The sequence below is a fragment of the Ailuropoda melanoleuca genome, chromosome 1, assembly GCF_002007445.2.
Source record: "Ailuropoda melanoleuca isolate Jingjing chromosome 1, ASM200744v2, whole genome shotgun sequence".
Classification (NCBI taxonomy): domain Eukaryota; kingdom Metazoa; phylum Chordata; class Mammalia; order Carnivora; family Ursidae; genus Ailuropoda; species Ailuropoda melanoleuca.
The window spans coordinates 184,873,623-184,900,286 of NC_048218.1; the positions used below are offsets into that span (position 1 = coordinate 184,873,623).

General features: G+C 36.8%; 1 protein-coding gene across 8 annotated transcripts in view; it reads right to left on the minus strand.

Annotated features, from left to right (window-relative positions):
• Positions 1 to 26,664, minus strand: part of CADPS2 (calcium dependent secretion activator 2) — a 544,075-nt gene that overhangs the window by 297,770 nt on the left and 219,641 nt on the right. For all 8 annotated transcript variants that reach the window (XM_034671263.1, XM_034671268.1, XM_019799438.2 and 5 more), the window contains exons 4-6: positions 24,099 to 24,179; positions 18,134 to 18,370; positions 13,042 to 13,163 (exon numbers count right to left, since the gene is read on the minus strand). In XM_034671263.1, coding sequence (XP_034527154.1) covers positions 13,042 to 13,163; positions 18,134 to 18,370; positions 24,099 to 24,179 — 440 coding nt within the window. The remainder of the gene's footprint in view (positions 1 to 13,041; positions 13,164 to 18,133; positions 18,371 to 24,098; positions 24,180 to 26,664) is intronic.

A 26,664-nucleotide genomic window follows, 5' to 3' on the forward strand; every position in this document is an offset into this window, starting at 1 on the left:
AATAAAACTTTTTGATATGCATCTCTTCTTGAAATGGACAGTACTTTTTTCCCCCCAATTAGTTGATCTATCTAAAAGGTAACTAGTACTTAATTCTACGTTGAGTTCATCATCAATCTCAATTGATCAATTGCTAGGATTTTGTTTTCCTATAATGGTACAAAAAATAAGTAGATAGATATAATAGCCATTTCCATCAACTCAATTATTTTCTACTTAAATGTCACCAAATACAGTGATTGATAAGCAAAAACTATTTTCAATCATTTAGCAGTTGAAAACAAATCCTTCATCTTTGTTGAAAGCAATGAAGTATAAGCCACCTAATTTACAGAAGGATTTATGACATCATTTCTCCATAACTTTATCAAAACTAACACATCACGAATTTTCCTTTTGAATGGTGACCTGGAGGTTTTTGCACTCCAGGACAAGAATCATGGTCAGACGCAAGCTGGTTGAGAGAGGTGCCTTTCCTCTGCAAACTCAAAGAAGGGAGACTGTGAAAAGGGAGTTGAGAAAGAACTTGCACACAGCAGGCTCTTTTCTAGAAAGAAGAGCTTTAGGAATGAGTACTTATGAACTAAAGAATCATATACCAATTCTATTAAAATTATACTTGTCCCTGTGTCTCCCTGGAGAAGTAGTTTTGTTTATCCAGAAGTTCCCCCAACTCAGGAAAGTCAAGGTAGCAAGAGTAGGAAGTGATCCTGAATTCTAGTTGCCACTCAGCACACACAAGCCAAAGAACTGGCTCTTTAGAGCATGTTTTCCAAGGAATTTCTAGAAAAATGGAAGCTTGGGATGGGAAAACAAGGACTGGATATTCTGATTATAAGCAGTGCTGGGTCAGGTGTGATACCATGGAACCTACTGGGAGACTATATTTTTCACACTGTAGAGGGTACACATGTAGATTGCTGAGCACTATTTGTCCATATTCCTGCAGCTGGTGCTGGACAGAAACCAGGATGTATAATATACCGTCCCTGTCTTCAAGGAGCTTCTAGCACATTGGAGCCATCTGCCAAGGAAATTAAATGCAAGCAGGAAGAGGCTATGTGGGTGATATTATTAAGCCAGTAGCTCAGGAAAGAGGAAGAGGGCAGCTACAGGATGTATCATTGTAGGAGGGGGTAGTGTGATGTCCCAGCCTCCTGGTAGCAGAGGAAGCTGCACTAGACCAAAGTTTGACGCGGACAGAAGGCATTTGCTACCCGAGAGGACTACAAAGAGTACCCGCACACAAAAACATGGTGCCCCTTCACCTTTTCCCCTCCTCCCAACCTCAACCCTATCCAAAAGTGTAGAATAAGTATACCAACAGACAAAATAAGAAGAGTGAACAGAACAGACGACAGTACCTTTTCCCCTTCTATAGGTTTCTGGATGAGCTGGAAGAAAAGGAACAAGTTTTAAAAAGGCTTAAGCGTTGACTTAAAACTGTCTGAAAACTGTAAGACCTGAACATGTTATTTAACGCCTAACAATGACCAGATAGAGTTACGGTTCCTGCCAAGACGTCTTCAAAGGATATGGAAGGTGAATCCGGGAGCGTGTCTGAGAGTAATACAGGGATAAAAATTAAGTTGTTTGCTACTCACGCTCTGCCAAATTTAGCCCATTCAATACACAGGTTACATAAATCGAATGGAATAAAAATGAAAACAACTACAAAAGGCTGCTCTGAAAAAAAGTCACAGATTATAAAGGGAAGCTATTTACAAGCTGTAAACCCAACATAGAGATGTTTATAATTATAATTACGTAAACTTTCTCCCTCTCACTGTCATTTTCCATTTTAGCTCACTAGGGCTCTTCAGCCAGCATCTGGAACCTTAATATATCATGTTTTCCCTTCAATTCAGATGTCACTAATTACAAGGATCCCCAAATTAGCTTCCTTTACTTCCGAATAAATTCTCAATGAATGTAATTTCTGTATTTGGCCAACGTTTGTCTCTTTAGGCTTCATTTTGTTCTGCTCCAGTAGCATCAGCCTAGAGAAATGTTACTTCTGGTGAATTCATTTATATAAGACGAAGCAATCTCCTGTTTTTAAAGATGGAAATGATCTGAAAAGATGAAACTTACACAGTTCGAGTGTTTACCTTTAGGTTCATTAAAAACAGGCACACTTTTTGATAGATTTAAAAATGTAGTATATTTGATTTTTGGTCTACAAGAGAAGCAGACTAATGAAAACTAACTCAGAAATTACTAAATTAAAATGAAAACTAATATGCTTTCATAAAAAGCACGGCAGGCTTCTTTTAGTTTATATGCAGTCTGTATTTAATCTCTCAAACACTTGTCCCAGCACCTTGTCACCCTGATAAGCTTTCCATTTGTAGCTGCACTATTCTCTCCATAGATTGACAAATTATTAAATTCTGATTCACATTTTAGAGTTTCCAGAAACGGGTACTGGAGCTTGTATTTCCCATCATTTTCATGATGTTGAAGAATGTTCTGTCCTCATTTCTGTAAATAAATCTCTCTAATGATATAGCTCGTCCGGTTTTCTTATTGCTCCTTACCTTTATATTTTATTACTTTCAGAGAGTGGGATGCAGAGACCAATTAACCTTCAAGTATCTTTAATAAAATAGCACTGTGGCATCAAAGCGATACAGTACGGTAACAAAACCAACCCTCCACCTAACAGTACTGCTTCCCGTTATACCTTTTTTATTGTCATAAGAACACATAACACGAGATCTACCCTCTTAAATGCTTAAGTGTACATTATTGTTCACTGCAAGCCCAATATTACACAGGTCTCTAGAATTATTCATCTTACATAAGTGCAATTTTATATGCCTTGAAGAGCAACTCCCCATTTCCCCTTCCTCCCAGTTCCTGGTTTTTTAACAACCAATTCCTTTACTTTTATCTCCCTGGTACCAAGATCTATCTTTGCCCTCCATGGGATATTATTAGCTCTTGTGTTTTTAGGCACTAAAAGGATGGTCATTATTTGTAGACACAATGTTATCAAGAGATTTGTGATGACTACATGAGCCTTCCCCCAACAGTCTGTCATTCTTCTTATGCTCCCTTTCCTTTCAGGTGGTATCATTAAGGGTAGGGGCTAAAAATCAAGTAACAAAATGTCTGGAAATGGGAAAAAGCTATGCAAGTGTAGCAACAGTGTTTCTGTACCTCTATTCATACAGAACAAAACCTTTCCTGGCTGAGAGACTATGAAACAATGACTTAAAAATCCATGAATAGTTTCCTCCATAACTGAAATACGTTTACCTACATTGCCTTCCCTCTGTTAAAAAATAAAAACTTTAAATAGATTAACTCATTACTACTCTTTATAAATCAAATGTCTATAAACACACTTTTATTAGATCCCAGATTCTATATTCTAAGCTAGGTACCAATTTCACATGCTGTTTCCACCTAATTGCTGGCAGGAAATATGAGCTACAGGAATGAAACAGGTAGTGGCTAGAAATCTTGATTAAGTTTATTGGAAATATGGACTAAATAAGGCACTTTAATTAGTATCAGACAGAAGGATGAATTGATCTCCAATACCACACAAACTGTTGAAGCTATAAAATTTAGAAAACGTGTCTGAGGCATGATTCACTATAATGATGGAGGAGATGAATCTCTTTCCTGTTGTGCAAGAGGAGTTCAAGATTAAAGTAACCACGCTGCTGAAAAGCTACAGTTGGTCAGCATTCAGAAGACACATTTTTAAGGTAATCTGCCCCTGGGATACAATGATAAATATAAATCATTTAATTCATTTTACAGTTAACTCAGTGTTCATGAGGAAAGAGAAAAGCAATTTTAGCCAAATTTCCTTGTGGTAAGAAAAAAAAGAGTACTGGAGGATTATAGTAATATTTTCTAACTTGTAAGCATTCTAATTCATTCAAATTATCCAATTAGATGTTCCGTATTAGCAGGCTCTCTTTATGAATACATCATAAATTAAATGAGAAACACCTTAGGAAAATCTAGTTGATTTCATTTATATGAAATGTCCAGAAAAAATAAAACTCTAATGCTAGCAAGTAGGTGAGCGGCTTCCGGCAACGGGCAGCTGGAACACTGCAAACAGACACGAGAGACTTTCTGAAGTCATGTGTTTTAAAGTTGAATTGATGGCAGCACAAGCTGATAGCAGTACAAGTGCATAAATTTACTGAAAATCATCTACTTGACAATGGAAGAATTTTATGCTGTATAAATTATACCACAATAAAGCTTTTTAAAAAGATTCTGCAAAAATAACATGGAATTCTAATTCTTAGGGCATTTGCACCCCCGCTCAAGATTTCATGGACTACTGCTGTCATAGTGTTTATGCCCGCTACTTCCAAATTCACATGTTGAGGCACAAATCCTCAGTGTGATGGTATTTGGAGTTAGGGCCTTTGGGAAGGAATCGAGTTTGGATAAGGTCATGGAGGTGGTGGTCTGTCTCTCCACTCTGTGAGGATACAAGGAGAACTGAGCCCTATGTGAACCAGGAAGAGGGCCCTCACCAAGGACCCAACCCTGCTGGTGCCCTGATCTTGGACATCTATCTCCAGAATTGTGCAAAATAAATGTTTGCTGTTTAAACCACCCAATCCATGGTATTTTTATTGTAGCAACCCAAACTGAAAAGTATGGTGCTACTGTAAAAAATACCTAAAAATGTGGAAACAGCTTTGGAACTGGGTAATAATGGCTAGAGGCTGGAAGAATTTTGAGATGCATGCTAGAAAGAGCCAGTATTACAACGAAGGAACTTTGAAGGAAATTCTGGTGAAGGTTGAGTAAGAAAAGAGAGCTATAGAGGAAGCTTCCATCTTCTCAGAGAATAGATAATATTTATGAACAGAATGTTGGTAAAAATATGTATGGTAAAGGCTATTTTGATGAGGTCTCAGTGGAAATGAGGAACATGTTACTGGAAACTGCAAGATTATCTTTGTTATCAGTGGCACAGAACCTGGCTGAATTGGGTTCATGTTCTAGTGTTTTATAAAATGTAGAACTTCCATGCAATGAAACTAGAGATTAACCGAAGGAAATTTCTAAGTGTTGAAGGAGCATCTTGGTTGTTCCTGACTGCTTACAGTAAAATGCAGTAAGAGAAAATGAATAAAGACAATTGTTATGCAAAAAAGTTACCAGCTCATCAAGATTTTAAAGATTCTCAGCCTGTCCATGAGAAAGGATGTTCAGAAGGGAACACTAAAGGTGTGGTAGACCAGCCATCTGATAAGGAGGTAAGTTTAGGTATGAACCATGAACTTAACCATCTCAGCAGAAACACTGTTGGTTTAAAGTGAAGGAGATAGAAAGAAATGTAGGAAGGCTGATGAACTCCTCAGGACCCTACAAAACTGGACCAGAGATTCAGCTATGAACACATTCTAGTCTTCAAGGCAAGGGAGGAATGACTCTTAAAGGTGATTCAGAGATCATCAGGGCTGCCAATTTCAGCACAGGCCTTTAGTGCAACAAGCCTGTAAGGGTTTGCAGGAATTGGCAGGACACCGATAGGACTATCTCCACCTCAGTTTCAAAGGCTTAGACCACTGCCCACCAGGGCCTTGTGGATGGGTCCGTGGCCTTGGTTTCAACATGCCCCATGAGAGCTACCAGAAGCTGCAGGAGCAAAACACCCACCCAGCAGAACCACACAGTTGTGACCACTGCTTTAGTGGGTCCAGAAAGCAAAGCACGGAACCAAAGGACAGTACTCTTGAGCCTTACTGTCTAAAGGAGTTTATCTTGCTAGATTTTAGATTTACCTGGGACTTGTCATCCACTCCTCTATTCCTCATTTCTCTGTTGTTGAACTGGAATATCTATTTTGTGCCTCTCCCACCACTGTTCTCACGAAGCATATAACTTATTTGGTTTCACAGGTTCACAGCTGGAGAGGAATTTTGCCTCAGAATGAATCATAATTCGTTTTACCCATATCTGATTTAGATAATATTTAGATGAGACTTTGGATTTTAGACTCCAGAACTGATGCTAGAATGAGGTGAAACCTCTGGGGCTGTTAGGATAGAATAACCCATTTCCCAGATGAAGACATGAATTTTGAGAGGCCTGAATGTGCAACCCCCAAAAGTTCAGATGTTGAAGCTCTAATCCCTAAGGTGATAATGTCTTGAGGTGGGGCTCTTGAGAGGTAAACAATGTGGATGATGTCGTGGGGATGGAGCCCCCATGATGGAACTCATGCCCCTATTAGAGGATGGAGAGATGCCAAAGCTCGCTCAATCTCCATCATGTGAGGACCTGGCAAGAAGGTGGCCTTCTGTTACCCAGAAAGAGGGTCCTCACTGAGAATGTGACCATGCTGGCACCTTGATCTCACAATTCTCGAATCCACAACTGTGAGAAATAATGTTTGTTGTTTAAGCCACCCAGTATTAAAACAGTATTTCTATTACAGCAGCCTGAACTCAGACACCTAGAAAAAATGATAGAATTGCCATAAAAGAGCTTCCCAATCAGTGAGTGGTGACATACTGTTGTGTTCCCAATAGGTTTCAGGAGTGACTTCTATTCCCTCAGTCACTGGGGGAGGGGGGGGCATGGTAGGATCTGAGTCTTTTATTTTCTTGCTACTAAGAAACTTCTTCCACTGACTATTTACTATACAAATAACACATTTTCCTGATACAAGTCTCCTTGCTGAGTGAAAACGTAGAGAACATATTGATATTTATGGGATGCTGTTCAAGCAGTGCTTAGAAGGAAATTTATAGCTGTAAATGTCTATATTAAGAAGAGCTGAACTCAAAAACCTAACTTTCACCTTAAGACATTAGAAAAAGAAGACCAAACTAAACCTAAAGGAAAAAAGGGACAGAAATAAAGAAGATTAGAGTGGAGATGAATGAAACAAAAGTTGGGTTTTCTAAAAATAAATTTTTTAGCTAGATAGACTAAGAAAAAGGAGATTCAAATACTAGAATTCATTGAATTCATTTTAGAAATGAAAGACGGAATATTCTATGGAAATAAATATAAATGAATACTATAAACAACTGTACGCCAATAAATTAGGTAACTTGAATGAAATGGACAAATTACTCTAAAGACACCGAACACTAAAACTGACAAGAAGAAACACACTGAATAGTTCTACAACAAAGAGATCAAATCAGTAATAGAGAATTACCTACAAAGAAAAGCCCAGCCACAGAGGGCTTCACTGGTAAATTCTACCAAACATTTAAGGAGTTAATACCAATTGTTCATACTTTCAAAAAAAAAGAGAGAGAGAGAAAGAGACCACTTCCAAACTCATTCTATGAGGTCAATATAAAATCAGATAGAGAGGTCAGGGAAAAAAAAGATATTACAGACCACTATTTTTTAAAGAAATGCAAAACTCCTTAACAAAATCCTGGAGAACTGAATGCAGTAACAAAAACAATTATATATCATGACCAGGTGCAAATTATGCCAGGAATATAAGGTTGGCTTGACACCTAAAAATTAAATAATGTAATGCACCATGTCAATAGGATAAAAAGCAAAACCCATATGATCATCTATCTCAACAGAGGCAGGGGAAGCATCTGACAAAGTACAATACCTTTTCATGATGAAAACAGTATCAAAGCCATGAACAGAAAGGAACTTCCTCAAATTGGTTAACAAGCATCTGCAAAATATCCAGGGCTAGCATTATGCTTAATCATGAAAAATATATGCTTTCCTACTAAAATCAGGAAGAATGCATGGATGTCTACTCCTGCCACTTCTACCCAACACTGCAGTGGAAGAACTAGTCAGGGCAATTGTTGGGGTTAATGTAGAGTATGAAATCAGCCACAATACTTGGCTTGCTAAAATGTAACACAGAGGCCGCCGAGGGCAAGGAAGGTTTCAGAGAAGGGCATAGGCCTTTGGAATGCCGAGGACTATGTGGTTCACTCCGCCCTTGAAATGTCACGTGGAGTTGCCTTCCCGAAGCCTTCCTAGCCCAAACAGTCAGCCTGCGATCTAAGACGTGTAGGCATTGTCCCTCAGGCTGTGTTTAGCTGAACTCCTAGAAGGAGCTCAAATTAGCATGCCACATCTTTCCAGTAAACAGATCCTCCCAGTTTCAGTAAGACCCCTTGTCAACATCAGGTGCTTGAGAAACAGTGATAAGGATTTGTGATTATCTTGAAGGGCCAATAAAAGCTGGAGCAAAGAAGAGCAAAGGGTCTTCGCCTGCAACCGTTGACCCTTGCCCTTCTCTCTTTCACAGCAAAGTTTGGAGTAATCTTTCATCTATTGGTAGAGGGATTGCTGGCCATTCCCGGCAGGCAATTAAGCAAAAAAATGAAATAAAAGGCATCCAGATCAGGCAGAAAGAAATACGATTGTCACTACTTGCAGATGACATGATTTTATATAGAAAGAAATCTAAGAAATCTAATAAAAAACGAACCATTAGAATTAACAAGTTCAGCAAGGGTGCAGCATGTAAGATCAACATTAAAAAAATTATATACTTAAACAATCCAAAATAACTTAACAATAAAATACCAGGAATAAATTTAACCAGAGAAGTGCAAAACTTACACTCTGAAAGCTACAAACTATTGTTAAAAGAAACAAAGGTCTAAATAACTGGAAAGACACTCTATGTTCATGAATAGGAAGACAACATTGTTAGTTAAGAAGACCGTACTCTCCAAACTGGTCAGATTCAGTACAATCTCTATGAGAATCCCAGCTGGAGATATTTTCAAAACCTTTACAGAAATTGGCAAATTTATCCTAAAGGTCATATGGAAATTCAGAATAGCCAAAATAATCTTGAAAAAGAACATAGCTGGAAGACACATACTCGTGATCTTAAAATGTCACACAAAGCCAAAAAAACAAAAACAAAAGCAAAACGCACTTCATACAAGGCAATGGTAATCAAAATAATGTGGTACCAGCATAAGGACATCAATGTAATACAATTCAGAGTCCAGAAAAAAATCCATATATCTATGGAAAATTGATTTTCAAAAGGGCACCAAGAACATTTCATTGGAATTGAATAGTTTCTTCAACTTAAGAACTGGACAACTCAATTGTCACATGCAAATAAAGGAAGTTGAACCCTTACATCCTACCACAAATAAAAACCAACTTAAAAGTGGATTAATGAGGGGCACCTGGGTGGTTCAGTAGGTTATACAGCCGACTCTTGGTTTCTGCTCCGGGCATGATCTCAGGGTTGTGAGACTGAGCCCAGCATGGGGCTCCACGCTCAGTGCTGAGTCTGCTTGAGATTTTCTCTCCTTCTTCCTCTGCCCCTCTCCCTGCTTGTGCACATGCAGGTGTACTCTTTCTTGAAATAAATCTCTAAAATTGATTAATGACCTAAATGTAAGAGGTAAAACTATGAAAGTCTTAGAAGAAAACATGGGGCTAAATGTTTGTGACCTTGGATTGAGCACTAGATTCTTAGACATGGCTCCAAAAGCATAAGCAACCACAATGAAATGGATAAAAAGATAATCCACACAATGGGAGAAAAGATTTGCAAATCATATATAAGAATCTAACATCTAGAATATGTAAATAGCTCTTACAACTTAGAAGGCAACTCAATAAAAAAAGGAGCAAAAGACTTAAATAGATATTCCTCTAAAGAAACATGCAAATAGCTAATGCAATATGTGAAAATATGCTCAACATCATTAGTCAGGAGCAAAGTGTAAATCAGATCACAGTGAGAAACCCCTTCATCCCTACTAGAATGACCGTGTATAGGGCAAATAATACACACTGGTGAGAATGTGAAAAAATTGAAACTCTTACACATTGTCGGTGGGAATATGAAACGGTGCTACCACTGTGGGAAGCAGTTTGGTGGATCCTCAAATATCTAAACATGCAATTATTACACGGTCCAGTGATCCCACTCCTATGTGTGTACCTGAAACGGCTGGAAACAGGAACGCAAACAGATATTTGTACAACTTCAGTTGCAGCTTTCACAGTAGCCACAAGGTGGAACCAACCCAAGTTTCCTCAATCTAAACGAATGGGTAAACAAAACGTGGCATATACATACATGCACTACACTAGGATTTGGTCATAAAAAGAAATTAAGTTCTGGGGCGCCTGGGTACTGCAGTCGTTGGGCATCTGCCTTCGGCTCAGGGCGTGATCCCAGCGATCTGGGATCGAGCCCCGCATCGGGCTCCTCTGCTGGGAGCCTGCTTCTTCCTCTCCCACTCCCCCTGCTTGTGTTCCCTCTCTCACTGGCTGTCTCTCTGTCAAATAAATAAATAAAATCTTTAAAAAAAAAAAAAAGAAATTAAGTTCTGATACATGCCAGAAGATGGAGGAAGCAGAAAACATCATGTTAAGGGAAAGAAATCAGTCATAAGAGAGCACATACTATATGATGCTATTTATTTGAAATGCCCAGAATAGGTGTATCTATAGAGACAGAAAGTCACTTAGTTGGTAAGGATGGGGTGATCTGAGGTTGATAGGTCAAGGGTACAGTGCTTCTTTTTGAGGTGATGAATACATTCTAGAATTGTTGATGGTTGCACAACTCCGTGAATATACTAATACAGACTAATACAACTGACCTTTACAACAAAAACCGAGCCTCTTCCTTGACTCCATATGCCCTGCCAAAAATAGCCCCAATCAATTGCCTTCTATCTCACAGCCTCCTCTTCGGTTTAAAGAATCTCTTAAAAGAGTTGTTTATTCTCATTATTTTCACTTTATCGTCACATTGTAACTCAACTCTATTTGCCTGCAGGAGTAAATACTATGCCCTTCAATATTTATTGTGACTTAAAGTCATAAGCGCAAGCAACTGAATAAATTCTGACAGCCTACTGGGTACTAGAAGATCAAACAGGACAAGATATCTGCCCTTTTCTCAAGGGGGAAATACAAAACGAACAGATAAGAAGCATATTAAAGATTAAAATGAGCCAGAAAGTACCTGCTTTATATTGGGTTATCTAAAAGAGGTGTTCTCAGCAAGTGAGGTTTAAGATTTTTTTTTTTAAGTAGGCTCCATGCCCAGCGTGGAGCCCAATGCAAAAGTTTGAACTTCACAACCCCAGATCAAGACCTGTGCTGAAATCAAGAGTCGAATGCTTAACTGAGATACACAAGTGCCCTGAGTTAAGATTTTTCTTTAAATTTAAATTCAAGTTACTTAACGTAGTGTATTATTAGTTTCAAGGTAGAGTTTAGTGATTCATCAGTTGCATATAATACCCAGTGCTCATTACATCAAATGCCCCCTTAATGCCCTTCACCCAATTACCCCTATCCCTCCACCCTCTCCCCTCCAGCAACCCTCAGTTTGTTCCCTATAGTTAAGAATCTCTTATGGTTTCCCTGTTTTTATTTTTCCTTCCTTTCGCCTATGCTCATATGTTTTGTTTCTTAAATTCCAAATGAGTAAAATCATATGGTATTCGTCTTTCTCTTTTTTTCCACTTAGCAAATATACTCCAGTTCCAGCCACATCATTGCAAATGGCAAGATTTCATTCTTTTTGATGACTGAGTAGTATCCCATTATATATATACACACATCATCTTTATCCGTTCATCCACCAATGGACATCTGGGCTCTTTCCATATTTTGCGAACATTGCTGCTATAAACAATGGGGTGCATGTGCCCCTTCAAATCACTATGTTTATATCTTTTGGATAAATACCCAGTAGTGCAATTGCTGGATCATAGGGAATCTCCATACTGTTTTCCAGAGAGGCTGCACCAGCTTGCATTCCCACCAACAGTGTAAGAGGGTTCCCCTCTCTCCACATCCTCACCAACATCTGTTGTTTCCTGAGTTAATTTTAGTCATTCTGACCAGCCTGGGGTGGTATCTCACTGTGGTTTTGATTTGTTATTTCCCTGATGATGAGTGATGTTGAGCAGTTTTTCATGTGTCTCTTAGTCATTTGTAGGTCTTCTTTGGAGAAATGTCTGATACCAAGGATCCAGCCATACAAAGATACATGGGAAGGCAGGCAGAGGGAAAAGCAAGTGTAATGATATGTTTGAGAAATTACGTGAAGTCCAGTAACTGACCAGGGAGGAGAAGGGCTAGGTGAGTTCCTAGAGGTAATGAAAGGCTGGTTAGGGGTAGACCTGTAGGACTTTTTATAAGGCAGGATGGTAAGTTGCAACTTGCTTCTTCTCCATCTCATAATACTCTGCACGTATCTGTCCTATTACACTTGCATCTGTGTCCCCAACTTAAAGTTGTGCCTGCCCTAGGGAAAGTGAAAGTTTTTGTTCACCTTTATCTAACCATTGCCTAGCTAGGTTCTGAATAGATGTTTCCTGAATGAACAGGCCACATCATCATGCTGTAAAAAGACAAAAATCCTAAGCCCTAAGGAAGGAAAAAAATCTTTTCTAAAGGCAGTGTACAAATGAAAGCCAGGCAATTTTGACTCGAATTCCTCAGACTAGTATGGTTATTTCTACCAGAGACTGTGATGTTTCCCAAGTTTCAATCAGTTAAAAAGAACATCTTCCAAACTTAATTAAACTCATTTCCAGAATTTGAAACCTAAAACTGCCAGCAAAGAACAGCTTTAGCTTCTGATTACTGTGTGGCTGTCATTAATTGGTTCTCTAACTCTAGCCTATTCCCTAAGTATTCTAAGACACTCTGCAAAATTGTATCCACCTGAACATCATCAGTGTTTATGGTCATCAGTAATACCTGGAAATGGAAAAGATTTTATGTTTTTGTTTTTTTTTTCTAGAAACCGAAACAGGATCAAGCACCAGGACATGATAACACATGCCTTCCTTTTAAATGACTTACAAACATTTACTTGCCAAATAACGAGCTCCTCATTTACAAGTTAGATTCTCTGTCTGTACGACATAGGGGTTCTACAGCTCTGATTATAGCATCCTTATCTAGAAAGGCACACAAGGATTCTAACACCGTGGAAACAAAGCTAACCAATAACTGTTTCAGAGTATAAAACCACACAGTGCTGCAAATAAATAAACCATGTTTCTTTGGAAGGGGAACATTTTTTTTCAGCTGGCTTACTGTGGCCTTGAGGCTTCAGCCTGGTCTGTCTGCAGTTTTTCTCCTCCTTCCACTTCCATTGTACAGTAAACAATTCGGTTGGGAGCAACGGACTTCAAACCTTGCACTTCCATTATGACAATCTAAAGATAAAAAAAAATTTAATGATTAGTTGGCAGCCTTTAACAAGATATAGAGATAGTAGCATTGACTACAATTAGAATGACCAATTGATGAAATTATCTAGTAACACCAATAGTTTTTTATCGTCCTTAGAATCCACCTGAATTCATGAAACATATAGTAAGTAACATTTTGAGGATGTCTAGTACTGAAGAAATATCTCCTGCCAGCTTATTAAAGGTTAAAAATCTCTAAATATAAGCCCTACTGAGTTACGTGAGGTATAAACTCAGATCCTTAAAAACTGATGGCAAGTCCACATGAGGTAAAGCAGAATTAATTACCCATGAAAATTCAGTGAATGTGCTAAAAGCAGTACAGGTTGAGTTCCAGATAAAGTGAAATACTATTTATGAGTGGGGCACATCATCATCATACCAACTTGCAGTTATCATTCTGTGATACCATCAGGACTTTCTAGATTCATTTATTTTAGAGGACTAATACTATTTATAGAAGAACATTCATTATAGAAAATGTATATCTTATTATGAAGTACGGAAAATATAACTTGCCAGTGACTATCTTACCACTACCTTGGCAAGGAAAAAAAGAACTTTTCCATCCATTAAAGGTATGTGTTAATTTAATGCAGCACACTGGGAATGGACACAAAGACTGACACTGTTTTATGGATCTATAACTCCTGGAAAGAAGGGAAACAAGTATTTTTCAAGTGGGCTTTTTAAGGTTCATATAAAACGCAACTGATTTTAAAATATTGTAACCTAACATTTTCACTGAGTGTACACATAAAATATAATATTATTGAGTATTTTTGCTATAGTTTTTTTTTTCAATCAAAACTTGCTTCCGGAAGTTTCCTAAGTTCTTGAAACTAAAAAAATATATTCAATGACATTTTTATAAAATGCACATTCATGTCTTTATTGATCTCATGTTGTATCTGTATAAACAAGATTAACAGCAACCGTGCCATGTTGCTACCAAACTATCCACTAAAAACATCATTTATTGATCATTTAATACATTATTAAAGTCATTCCACTTTTCACTGAGTTGTGATATGAATCTTGAGGCAAAAGGTCTCAAAGAAGCCACCTCAAAAAAACTATTCTTCCTTTCACTCTTCAGCACAACAGAAGGGTTGTGTTCATAAATACAAATCCCTATTTTTTTTATGAAAATAATGGGAAACTAATCATTAAAACAGAAAGGTCAAACTCAGAACCATTTTCCTTCTTCAACCAAGACTTTTGTTATTTTATTGCGCTGAAATGCATATCAACACATGAATAAGAATAAGGGCATAACAGAAAACAGACTAAGTACTGATAGAGAAGAGTAACACCTTTTTTAGCTCCTGTTAAGACATTCAAGGAAGTTAGAACAAAGCACTTCATCTTGTTGATGGAAAGTAAGCAAAAGGAGGTATATATTCTTAATAAATCAACACCATTGGTTAGTCATTTTGAAACTCATTAGATCCTTATACAAATAAAACTAAGCAGAAGCTGAGACATATGAACTATACAACCGTATATATAACCATATCGAGACAAAGCCGATATGTACTTACCAACATGACCGAAATGACTTAATAAAATTTTTGGAAGGTCTCCTAAAATACAGGAATCAACAGAAATGTGTACACATAACAAACGGAGAATCTTTTAGTTCATATTTGGGAATATGCTTATTTGCCCTGCATCTCTTTCTATAGCGTGTTCGATAGTCAAAGTGCAAGAGAGAAGAGAGGAAGCATCTGCTTAACACTACTTCTGTCACCTATGCTACAAGCTACTGTAAACAGGACCTCCTGAAACACACAACTTGTGGAACAGTTTCCTGCTCCGCAAAACAATACTCCCATCTGGGCCGGGAATGTTTTATTCTGTAAAACTGCCACTTTCAAAAGAAGTAACTTCTGTTCAGAATCCATACATATAAATAAAACAACACAATTCTACAGATCTGATTTCCAAAAGGAATAAAAAAAAAAAAGATACAGCTGGTCTCCATCTTTAATGACAGACAGCCAAGAATTCCACGAACCATCAGCTGACCTAATTTTAGGTAACTGTTTCAACAAGTTCCCCACAAAACTTGGTAACGGAAGTATGGAAAATGAACATAGTCTCAATTCCATCTCCTCCTCCCCAATCTCTTTGTGACTGATATTATAATGATAAAACATGCAGAACTATTCTAGAGGCAAAAAGAAGGGAGGCATGTACGAAATATAAAACTTGGTGACATGCTTCTGAATAATGCATTGTCCACAGAGTTATGTGGCACCGAGTCATGTGCAGTTTGAGAAAACGAAGCAGGGCAGTATTTGGGGCCCATATGTACTACCAGATAAAGAAGCCGTCACAGGGTCTGCCAGCCTAATACCACTGAAAACAGTGTGAAAATCAGCCGTACTCACGCCAGTGACACCACTCATCTTCCAACATGCAGACTCAACTTCACAGATTAACCTGTGTTGTCCTCCCCTTACTCAATATTTCACATACCATGGATGGCTTACGGTTTTGAGGGTTAGCTTCACTCTTGCTTTATTATTGTCCCTAAAGGTTTCATGAGCAAAGAGACTCAAAGGAATCTTGTTGTGGCTAACGGCTGCTTTTTGATACCATCAAAGTCCCCAATTCAATCAGTAGTTATCGAGTCAACTGTGTGCCAGGCAGTGTTTTAGGCTCTTGTGCTACCTCAGTAAACAAAACAAGACCTTAACTTCCTGTAGCTTACATTTTAGTAGAATAAGTCAGATAATGAATAATAAACATAATAACTGAATTATACATTAGGTGGTAAGAGCTGTGACAAAAATTCAGCTTGCTAAGAGAACAGGGTGTGGTGAGAGGAGAGAGCAGTGGGTAGCAATTCAAAAGAGGTGATAAAATTTAAACAGTTTTTCAAATGTGCACTTACTCCCTAGACTCCGACTTCAGTTCGTTGAAAAAACTTTTCCCACTGGACCAATTCTAAGCCTGACTGATGAAATGTGAGACCCTTAAATTGGATTAACTGCTTGCCTTTCAGAACTTTCTTAGCTGAGGAGCAAGGCTTGGCTAATGGGCTAGGGATAATTATGGAGTTTAGCTAGGCTGAGATCAGAGGCCCTGGGGACAGAGGGGGACCTCGTCTATTCTCTCAGGTGTCCACAGGTAAGCACTGTGTAGTCTGCACTGAATGTGACTTCATTGTCACTTGTTGTTGGACACACAACACCTATTTATAATACTGGAAGTGCATCATAGAAAACATCTTCATTATGTTATGGAAGGAAAATATCTGCCTTATATAGACATAGCAATAGAGGACTATCAAAAATTTTATAAATTGGCAAGCTTCTCAGACCATACAAAATGAAGTTTTAACTCATTTTCTCTCCCTAACACCATTTTATTGTTGACGGAGCAGTCCTGTTTAATATACTGGCAATAAAGTACAGAACAATTCATAGTTTCACACAGACACTAACTCATGAGGATAATTTTGTTTTCAAAAGGGAAAAGAGTTCATAAAAGGAAGTTATTTACTATTTTGTTTAAAAGCTTTTAAAAAAGAGAGAAAAGAGAAGGTATTTTAAATGGTTTCCAGTTCTGCATGGTAGATTTATACACTACAAAAATAATTTGCTTTACAAATTATACTTTAACTGATTTTATTTCATGCAAAGCCTTAAGAAAAAACAACCTTGGCACTTTATATCTTGGTCAGTAGAAAAACAGACTTCTACATGTAAGATACTGTGTGGTTTTTCCCATTAAATATCTCAAGCTACTGAAGAGATTGAGAAGAAACCCAGAGCAATGGCAACATCATTAGGTAAACCCAGAACGGAGTCTCAAGTCAGAAGAAAACCTATTTCTAACCCTGATAGTAAATTTAATCTATTAAACTACAAAGAAATCATTAGCCTGGAAATAAAGAGAGAGGCAGTTGGCTTATCTTCGCGCCTGAATTTATCCTAGAGTTGAATAAATGGAGGAAAGAACAAAAGCACATATTTGCGTTTTCTGCGGCAAACTAAGCCAGCCAAAAGAAAGGGGTATCAACGAAGAGATTTATAATGGTACCGCCGAAGACTCCATCAGTCAACCCACAAACTTCAAAAGCAGTACTGGGTACCAGCAAAAAGAGAATTTAACAATGCAAGGAAGGAATAATAAGCTTTAATTTTTGAGAGCTCTGTAAATTTAAGCTTGATATTGCAAGTACACAAGTTTGTGTCATGTATAAATGCATAAACATATGCGTGGATTAGCCCCCACACACAGATTAGCAATGAAAAAACGTAATCATAAAAAACATCAACAGGTGGCTGTGGTAAGAATCTGTATCAAGATCTCATATCCAGTTAATTGTATAAAAAGGATAAAACTCTGAAGTCTCAGGAAACACAATTTTAAATGCACGACATTAGTTCCTGTTCTTTATAATACGTACCGTACCTATAATAAAACTGGACACCCTGGAAAGAAAGAACTCTCTACTTATCATCTATATGCACCCAATATTGTATTTCAAAGCTTACTGGTGTGATTTGATTCTAGAAAAATACCATAGATGACGTAGACTAAAAACAAAGCTATTCAAAGGCCTGAAAGCAATTCCCAAATTACAGAGAATTCAATTATGTGTTTCAGTCCTATTTCCACCCAAGTGTGCTTTGCTGCTTACTTTATCAATAAGCTTACACCAGGCTAGTTGGCACAAAGACGAATTTTCTCAAAACTTACTTTTCATTATTTAATCCTAAAACTGCTATTATTGTTTAAAGAACGATTTGTATTAATTTGCATTCACAACCTGATTTTCTAGCAAATGAAGAAAAATGTAACTTCTCCAAAATCTATCATACTGCTTTAAATTCAGAAAGTTACCATGAAGGTCAGCAGAAATTATTTTACAGCTTCATTTATGCTGTCAGAGGCGAGCATGGGATAAAGTCACTTACCTCTAAGGTGAATGACAGCACCACGTCGGACTTGGACAGCTGAATCTCATTCTCATCGCCTATGTCCAAAAATGCAGAATTCTGTGAACGTTTTAATTTTTGTAATTTAAATTCTGGACCACCTTTTGAAACTGGAAGACTTTCCAAATTGGCCATTAGCAAATTCACTGAAGATCGCAATTCTTCTATATACATATTCTCCATTTCTTTTGCTATAAATTTGGGGAAGTTTCTTTCCTAGAAAATAATTTTTAAAATAACAATGTTACAAAAGTCATATTTCAATTTTATCACAGAAGATTATATGATGTATATCTTTGGCGGTCTTAGAAACTGTGACACTCAATATAAATGCACCTACTCAATACTTGAGTCTCTAGGCTTTGAAATCATCAGGATTTGGCAATTTTGATTATGTCTATGAGGACCTTACATCCGTTATTCAGAATCATACAAAATGAACAACATTTTCACATTAACTATTTTTGATAAGGTACTTGCTTAAGGAAAAACTGCAAACCTACATGGAAGAAAATTTAGTGTCTAGATAAATCTTAATTAGTCACTATTAACTTTGAATTGCTTGGGGTAAAGTGGTCGGTAAGAAGAATGTTCAGTATACATTGCTTTGCCTGTTAGGAAACAAACATCTTAAACATCTTTCTTACCAGAAATATATATAAAGAGAATATCCTTTTTATAAGTAAGCATTCAAATTAAATAACACAAAATAGCAATATGATGATATTTCTAGAATTAGCTTTCACATCACACAATTGTGACCACATCCCTTATGATCATAAATTCAGTTTCTGAGTAAAGGTTTAGAAAGTTTTTTAAATTTAAAGCAAAAGGCCAACTTATGAATAAAGCTGTACATAAAAAAGAATAACAATATCAATTCAGAAGATTAATTTTCTTTCTGAATTACATGAGCATTGCCATTTGATCCTTAGATCTCTGTAATCATATTTAGGTTTCTTTCAACTCGATGAAAAGGACATTCCAAATACTGGTATTTAAAAAGATATTGACAGATATTGCCAAATTGCCCGTAAAGAAGATTATACCCATTTATATTTCTACCAACAGCAAAAGGAGGCTTTCTCACACTATTGGCTCTTTCTTCATCTTTGAACACCTGGAATTAGCTCTTCCCTTGAGAGTTTATAGCTTTATGCTATGAAGTATGATGTAAGGTGTCCACTACTGTGCAAAACCGGCTGGGAATGAAAGCCTAACGCAGCCACCTTGCAAATGACTGCTTAATGCTCCCGAAAAATTAGTGCCTTTCTTAAAGTTTCCCTTGGCATCATATGAAGCATAACCTAAGAAATCCCCATCTCTGGGATGACTGGAATACATCCAGATGCTCTCTCATCAACCTGCACCTAACCTGTGACTCACCTGCACCAGTCTGTTCATGGGATGGAAAGTAACACCTGGTGCTACTTCTCAAATCAGCCCCAGAGTCTCAGGCCACCTGTTTTTCTTTTCCCCAAATATAACCATTACATATTTCTTTTAACATAATTTACATATAATCAGTATTAAAACTGCATATTTATTATCACATAGTAATTAAGTATCCACATTCATAATTAACACTCTTAAGGAAGTCTTTTAAGTATCCTTTTAACATTCCTCTATAGTGTGAAGCAACATTCCAAAAAAGTTTGCAACCTCAGGTAAAACACTTAAGTCTTTCAGTTACAGAATACCTTGATTTCCTTTGGAAAAAAAAGTTTTGTCATAATTTCTCAATGTATGTAAAAGGAAAAAAAAAAACCAAGCAAAATAGCCATAAAAAAGATTTTTATATTTATGCACTGCCTTTATTTTTTATTTAAATTCAGTTAGCCCACATATATACATCTTTAGTTTTTGATATGATGTTCAATGATTCATTAGTTGCATATAACACCCAGTGTATGCACTGACTTTAAAAGCTGTTATGAAAAGTATCCAAAACTCAGAAATAAGACAAAAAGGTGAGGGGACAGGCAGGTCCCTTCAATGTCCTACAGGGGCAAAGGGGATCCAAGGGTCACCTGAGGAAATATACTTAGTTTGACTTATTGTTTATTAATTCAGGGTTCCAAGCAGTGAAGTTACATGTTACCTTAGAATTTTGTCTGGAAAAGATGCAAATCATGTGTGTCTGGTGAATAAGATAATCCAATGGTTATAGTTTAAAACCTTGCTGGAAATTGACCACTTTTAGACCTAATCCAGGATTAGATTATTTTAACCTTGCCTAAAAACACCTAGTTTTGATATGCTCTTTGGGTTAGTTTTAACACGTAACTAGTTTGCTCATTCATTATGCACGGAATGAAATCTTTATTGTGTGTTCATTTTAAATTCATAGTCATAATTTTGCCTTTTAAAAAATTTTACTTTAGCAAAGCAAAAAAAAAAAGTATCACACATTTGAAAGTTTGGATGCACCAATTTTTTTTTTCAAAATTTTAAGTTGTTATTTTATGGAAAACTTAGCATTAGCACATAAAGAACCTGATTCTTACTTAGCTTTAGTTAAAAACATGTCATTCGCTACCATTTTTCAAGGAGAATGGCAGGAATCACCAAAATGGACGGTCTTATCAGCATTTTCCAACTTTTCAAGAACTAGACTATACTTGATTTTTTTCCTCTGGGGGAAAAGACAGACAACTCTGCTTTAAAGCTCTGAGGTTTATTAATAGTATTTCATCAACTTTATTTAGCCTGCTTATGTTGCCTCTTTCTTGGAAACAAAAATCAACCGTACTTCAGGCAACTATACATGTTAAATCTTTTAAATTAGAACAGACTCAGAAATAGGGTTATTTTCTAGTTTAACTATGAGTTGTTCTTATAAACCATGGTTTAAATGAACTAATCTACTCACTCATTAGCAGCCCTAACACATTATATACATGAAAATGTTTGCTCCCTAAAAAAAATTCCCAGTATTCAAATTTAGTCCCTTTCTAAGTGCTCCTTTCACTAGATGAAGCCTGGACCAGACTGGAAGGTGGAAGATGGCGACAGCTGTCAGATTCTAGAAATACTCTGAAGACAGATGCAAATTGGTCTAATAAATTTGTCATGAGGCACGAGAAAAAGAAGGGAGTCAGAGAGGATTCCAAGTTTTTTTGGTGTAACTGACAAGACAGTACTGCCAAGAACTGGCCTAGCCTGACCACTTCACTGGAAATTTTAAGCACCCTCCCTTCCTCCTACACTCTTGATTCCATCTTGTCTTTATTTTCTAAATAGCAAATGATCACCTTCCATAATTCAGTTATATGGAACATTCCTTGCTTATCGTGGGGCTCTCCCAAATGCAAGCTCCACCAGGGCATGGCAGGAATATTTTTGTCTGGTTTTATCCCAAGACAACTACACATTTGTCTGGATGTATCCCAAGTGCCTACAACATTGCCAGGTTATTTTAGTAAGTGTTCAATAAACATTTATTCATTGAATTTAGGGACAGAAAAATTCAGGCTCCAAAAAAGGAAATAAACTTGCCTAATGTTCTCTATCTAAGGAAACAGCAATCATGGATTTGCCTACAGGTTTTCCTGGCCCAGTCCACATTTTTCCTACTACTTCCTAATAATTATGCCTTGGCTAAAGTATTAAAATCAATATATCTATCCTTTGAAACAGATTTCTGCCCTGGGGCTTTGTTGTTGTTATACTGTGCTGTGAAGTTATGATAGGAAGTGTTACTGATTACCAATGATTATTAATGGACCACATTTGTGAATTTATCAGACTGAAGAGGCAGCTGGGCCCAAGAGAGCAAAGTCAAAAGACCAGGGTTTGAGGCCAGCCTCCACCATGTTATTTGTTAAGTAATCTTGAAGTCAGTAATCCTCCCTAAATTTCAATCTCCTCATCTATACAATAGACTCATTATACCCTCTGTCCTTGTGGGTTCACAGGATTATTGTAGGAATATAATGCAACAAGGTCAATAAATTATGATTAGCTTTATGAATATTTTATGAAGATGGCTTACAATTGGTGAAATTGAATAGAAAGCAATTAAACATGTTTCATCTCCTATGTCAATATGTTCACCAGAAGGCATCTTATTTTTGGTGGCTTTTTTCCCCTTCCAATTCCATTGGCTTCACTTTCTTTTCCACACTTTTTTAAACGTATCAATGTTTGTGATGAAATCATTGGGGTGCCGTCAAAGAGAAGCCTCTCTGTATGTATATCACTGACCCTTTCCTCTCAAGTCCAGAGGTTATAAACCCACATTCTCCTCCCAGGCATGAACTTGAGACACGCAAGACTCTCCCTCCTGTTTCATAACCCTCCAGCAATTCATCTAAACTTTACTCTAAAGCATCACATCTTCAGCCAGTCCCCTAGAGAAGCAAATCCAACTCACGAAAATGTGCACAGTCTCAGTGTATCTATATCTATATATACGCCTAGGCAATCTACAAATGTGGATCACAGATCCAGAGTCCTCCCCCCCAGGGTCTGGAACATCTCTCTGGATTCTCTCCCTGTCTCAGGTCTTCAAGAAAAGCGAATGTCCTTCCAGCCAGTTTTCCATTTCAGCTAAGGGTTTAGGGGAAAGTGTTGTCCTCTGTAAAGCTTCCAACAGCCTTAACCTACTTGACTTCCATCCGGTAAATTCAACATTTGAATCTCTACAAGGACTTAGTGCCTCTCCAGATATCCAGAAGATAGTACCATGGCATGTTGCCCTTTTAACCACTGTCCTTTGTGTGAATGTAACTCTTTTTAGCCCCTAATTCATATCATTGTTTATCTTCATTCATCTGGAAATTCCTCTTCATCTGTCTCTGCCTTGGTTTTCACAACTTAATATCATCTCTGCTACCTAAATTTCTCTCAATTTTCTCAACCTTCCTGTTTATCTCCAATTTCTCAATAATTCCCCTACTTTTTAATTTAATATACTTTTAGATAACACAGTATTAGCATTCTTAAAACTGACACATTATTCATAAATGCATTTCTCTTTGCAAAAACAAAAATATTTCAATTGTTAAAATCAGCATGGGATATATCTTTTTCTCAAGGGCTGGGAAAGTTCACTATCTTGATTTGGGAGATGATTAACATGGACCGTGTACACATACATTCACGGAGTTGTGAAGTAAATATTTGTATACTTTATTGTACACATACCTAAATTTTAAAGAAATGAAGAAAACTCCCTCAATAGGGAGGATTCTTCAGAAAGATGGAGGGAGGTAAGAGAAGAGTATACCTCCAAATATTCAAACTTTGATTAGCAGAAGGGAAAAAAGGAAAAAACAAATATCTCAGATTAACAGCACTTTAACCTCAAGTGTACTGGGAAAGAATTTTCTTTCACACTAATAAATTAATGCATCAATTTACCAAAGAATTATGCAAATAATGAAGTTCCATGTACTCTAAAAAATCTTAAACATTAAGAAGAAATTAACAGTTTTGCTTGAAACTTATTCCTGTTACATAGAAACTGTGACTGTAGAAATAAATGATACTGAACACACTATCTGTGAGAGTCTTTTACTAGAAACTCCCAGTTAGATTTTTCATCCATTCAAATATTAGTTGACTCCAATACATGCCAAGCACCATGTTGGATACCTTGGAACATGTGATTTTTGCAGAGACAATATTTTACTCCCTGATTAGGTTATATTTAGCACAACATTAAAAATCTTCTAAATCTGGCCATTTGAGAAATTCAGGCATTGCTTTCAGAATAATCTACAAAAGTTATTGAGTTTAAACATGTTCTATGTGTAAGGAAGGGTATGTAAAATAGATCATATGCTCCATTTAGATAATATACCCTCAGATATTTGGGCTTAAGAAGCATGCACACAGAGAAGAAAATGATAAAATTATACGATCTATACAGAACTTTTTCAGCTCACAGAAAAATGAGTAAAAAGAAACATAGTACAGTATGTCAAAGTTAATAATTTACCTTTGCCATTTTCTCTGCCAACTGCAAACGACCATCAAGTTCCCTTCTGATCTGGGCTGCTTGTTCATCTGCATTATCCAGCTTAAAAATAGAAATTACACAGATGTGATCACTTAATGACAGTGACATACAGATTAAAGCAAAGACTGAAAGACTCACATTGTGTTTTTAATAAATTCTCCCTGCTACCTATTGACAACACAGAATGGTACTTAATTAGATTGGCAGTCCAATTAAATTTCTGGGGTACTTTTCATTTTAGTTTTGTTCACAAAAAAGTTATTAAATTGCTAAGGGTAATAGCTCAGTTTATCAAGAATCTAATTATAATAATTCCTTGTCCAACCTGCCCCCAACAACTCTAAAACCAGGAAGTCCTTGTTTCCTTGAAATTACATTAAATTGCCTTTAAGTTTATTCAGTCCCTCCCTCTCTTTGTGAAGGTCAGCCCTGTAGTTCCAGATAGATAAATATCTTGTTTTGTTCCCTCAATTTCCAGAGCGGTGAGATACTGAATAGCATTTTACTTCGTTGTCCTTTCAAAAAATATTCCCTTCATTCTTATAACAAGTTTGTGTATTAGTGCTAAACTATAAAAGTACCATTTGATTAACTGATAGAACTTTGTATCATTTAAATCTCCATATTCTCCTCATTCTAGTATCAGTAATCTCATGCTGCCAGGAAACCCTTCCTCTCTTACAGACTGGCAAATTAGAATTCCATTCTCTTCTGCTAAATTTGAAAGAGAAGCGTGCTATCATCATTTTTAAAGATATTTACATGGAAAATTACTTTCACTTATTCAGTGAAATAATCCTTTTCTTATATAATTTCTTTTGACTTTTCCTGATGATTCCCTTCTCCCCAATTATTCATAATCAATCTCCTTTATTAGTTCATTATAAAAACTGCAAAATGGAGAAGGTCCTAAGAACCATGCACAGTGTGGGATACACTGGGTGGGCTACAGATATTTTTCTTGACTTTAATTCCTTTCCCTTTCTTACTTCCATCAAACCTGGACCACACAACACAACTGCACCATAATAAAGGTCCACCTGAAGACTGGGTTAGTACTGAGTACAACTTTATACACCCAGGAGAATACAGATTAACTTTTCTATTTCCCGAAGAACTTCAAATTGACCAGATTACATTCTTTAAAGCAGCCTTAAAAAAAAAAAATCCCTGAAAAAGATGAGCAGATGCAATGCAGGTCAACAGGATGGTGGTGTCAGGACATACATTAAGAGTCAGCAATGGGGAAGATATTCTAGCAAAAGAGCACCAGGAGTTTGGAGGTGAGATAAATAGTTGTGGAAATGATAGATACTGGGGGTGGGGGATACATGGGAGATGGGGCTGAAGGCAGCTCAGCTATTTCATAAGCTACTCTTCACAGCCACATTAGGGCACCTAGAGTTGGCTCCTACAACAACGAGAATTCAGTGAGAGATTTTAAGCAGGATTTTGGAAAGATCACTCTGTCTCCAGCACAAACAACAGATTACAGGGACATAGGAAGTCCGATATTTATTCATTAGAAAAACAGATCTGGGGTTATCTTCCTAAAAAAATGTTTCTAGGTTGATTTCTAAAAGATCAAATTCATTTAAAAGCAAGTTTAAAACTAGCCAAGATATATATATTTTTAAAGATTTTATTCATTTATTTGAGTGACAGTGTGCATGCATAAGCAGTGGGAGGGGCAGAGGGAGAGTGAGAAGCAACTCCCTGCTGAGCAGGGAGCCCAACGTAGGGTTCAATCCCAGGACACTGGGATAATGACCTGAGTGGAAGGCAGACTCTTAACCGGCTGAGGCACCCAGGTGCCCCTAGCCAAAATTTTCTTAAACTAAATCACTGGTAAATAATTTTCTATGTTATCTCAAGAACAAATACAATTTAATTAATAGGATGCAAAGTCAAAGAAAGTTTCTCTTCACTGTGTCCAAAGTCAAAGTGATTCACATTAAAAACTAAAAATTGTTAAAGAATGTGTGGCATATCTGTTCCAGGTAACTGAAATCAAAGTCCTAAAAGCAAAAATTATCTTTAAGAAATTGTAACTACAATACTTCAAAATACATTAAATGTAATATGGAATATGATCTCATCTTTGCTTAAACGCTACTATCTTTCCACAGAAAAATTAAAATGGTTACGTGCATGTAAGGAGTTCTAATTCCACTAAGAAATAGTATTTAACATCTTAGAAGGTCATAATTCTTCAAACTTCACAAAACACTAATATCTTCAAATATTTATATCTTCATATTGACAGCTTTTAATTTTAAGTGAAGTTATATGACACAGTTCTGGGTTTTGCAAGTATTTTCTTTGTAAGAGACAAATTCTACTACTTCCAAAAGATATTAATGTCCTACTTGCATTTGTCTGAAAAAATACAGGCAGAGAAGAAGACCATTGCTGTACCAAATAACCTTTGAATAGCCTTCTCTTACTTAATAAAATTAAATTTTCAGAGACTGAAAGCTTACTAACTTTGGTGACTACTGGTATCATTTTGTGAAACTAGAACTGCATACTTACAAACATATTT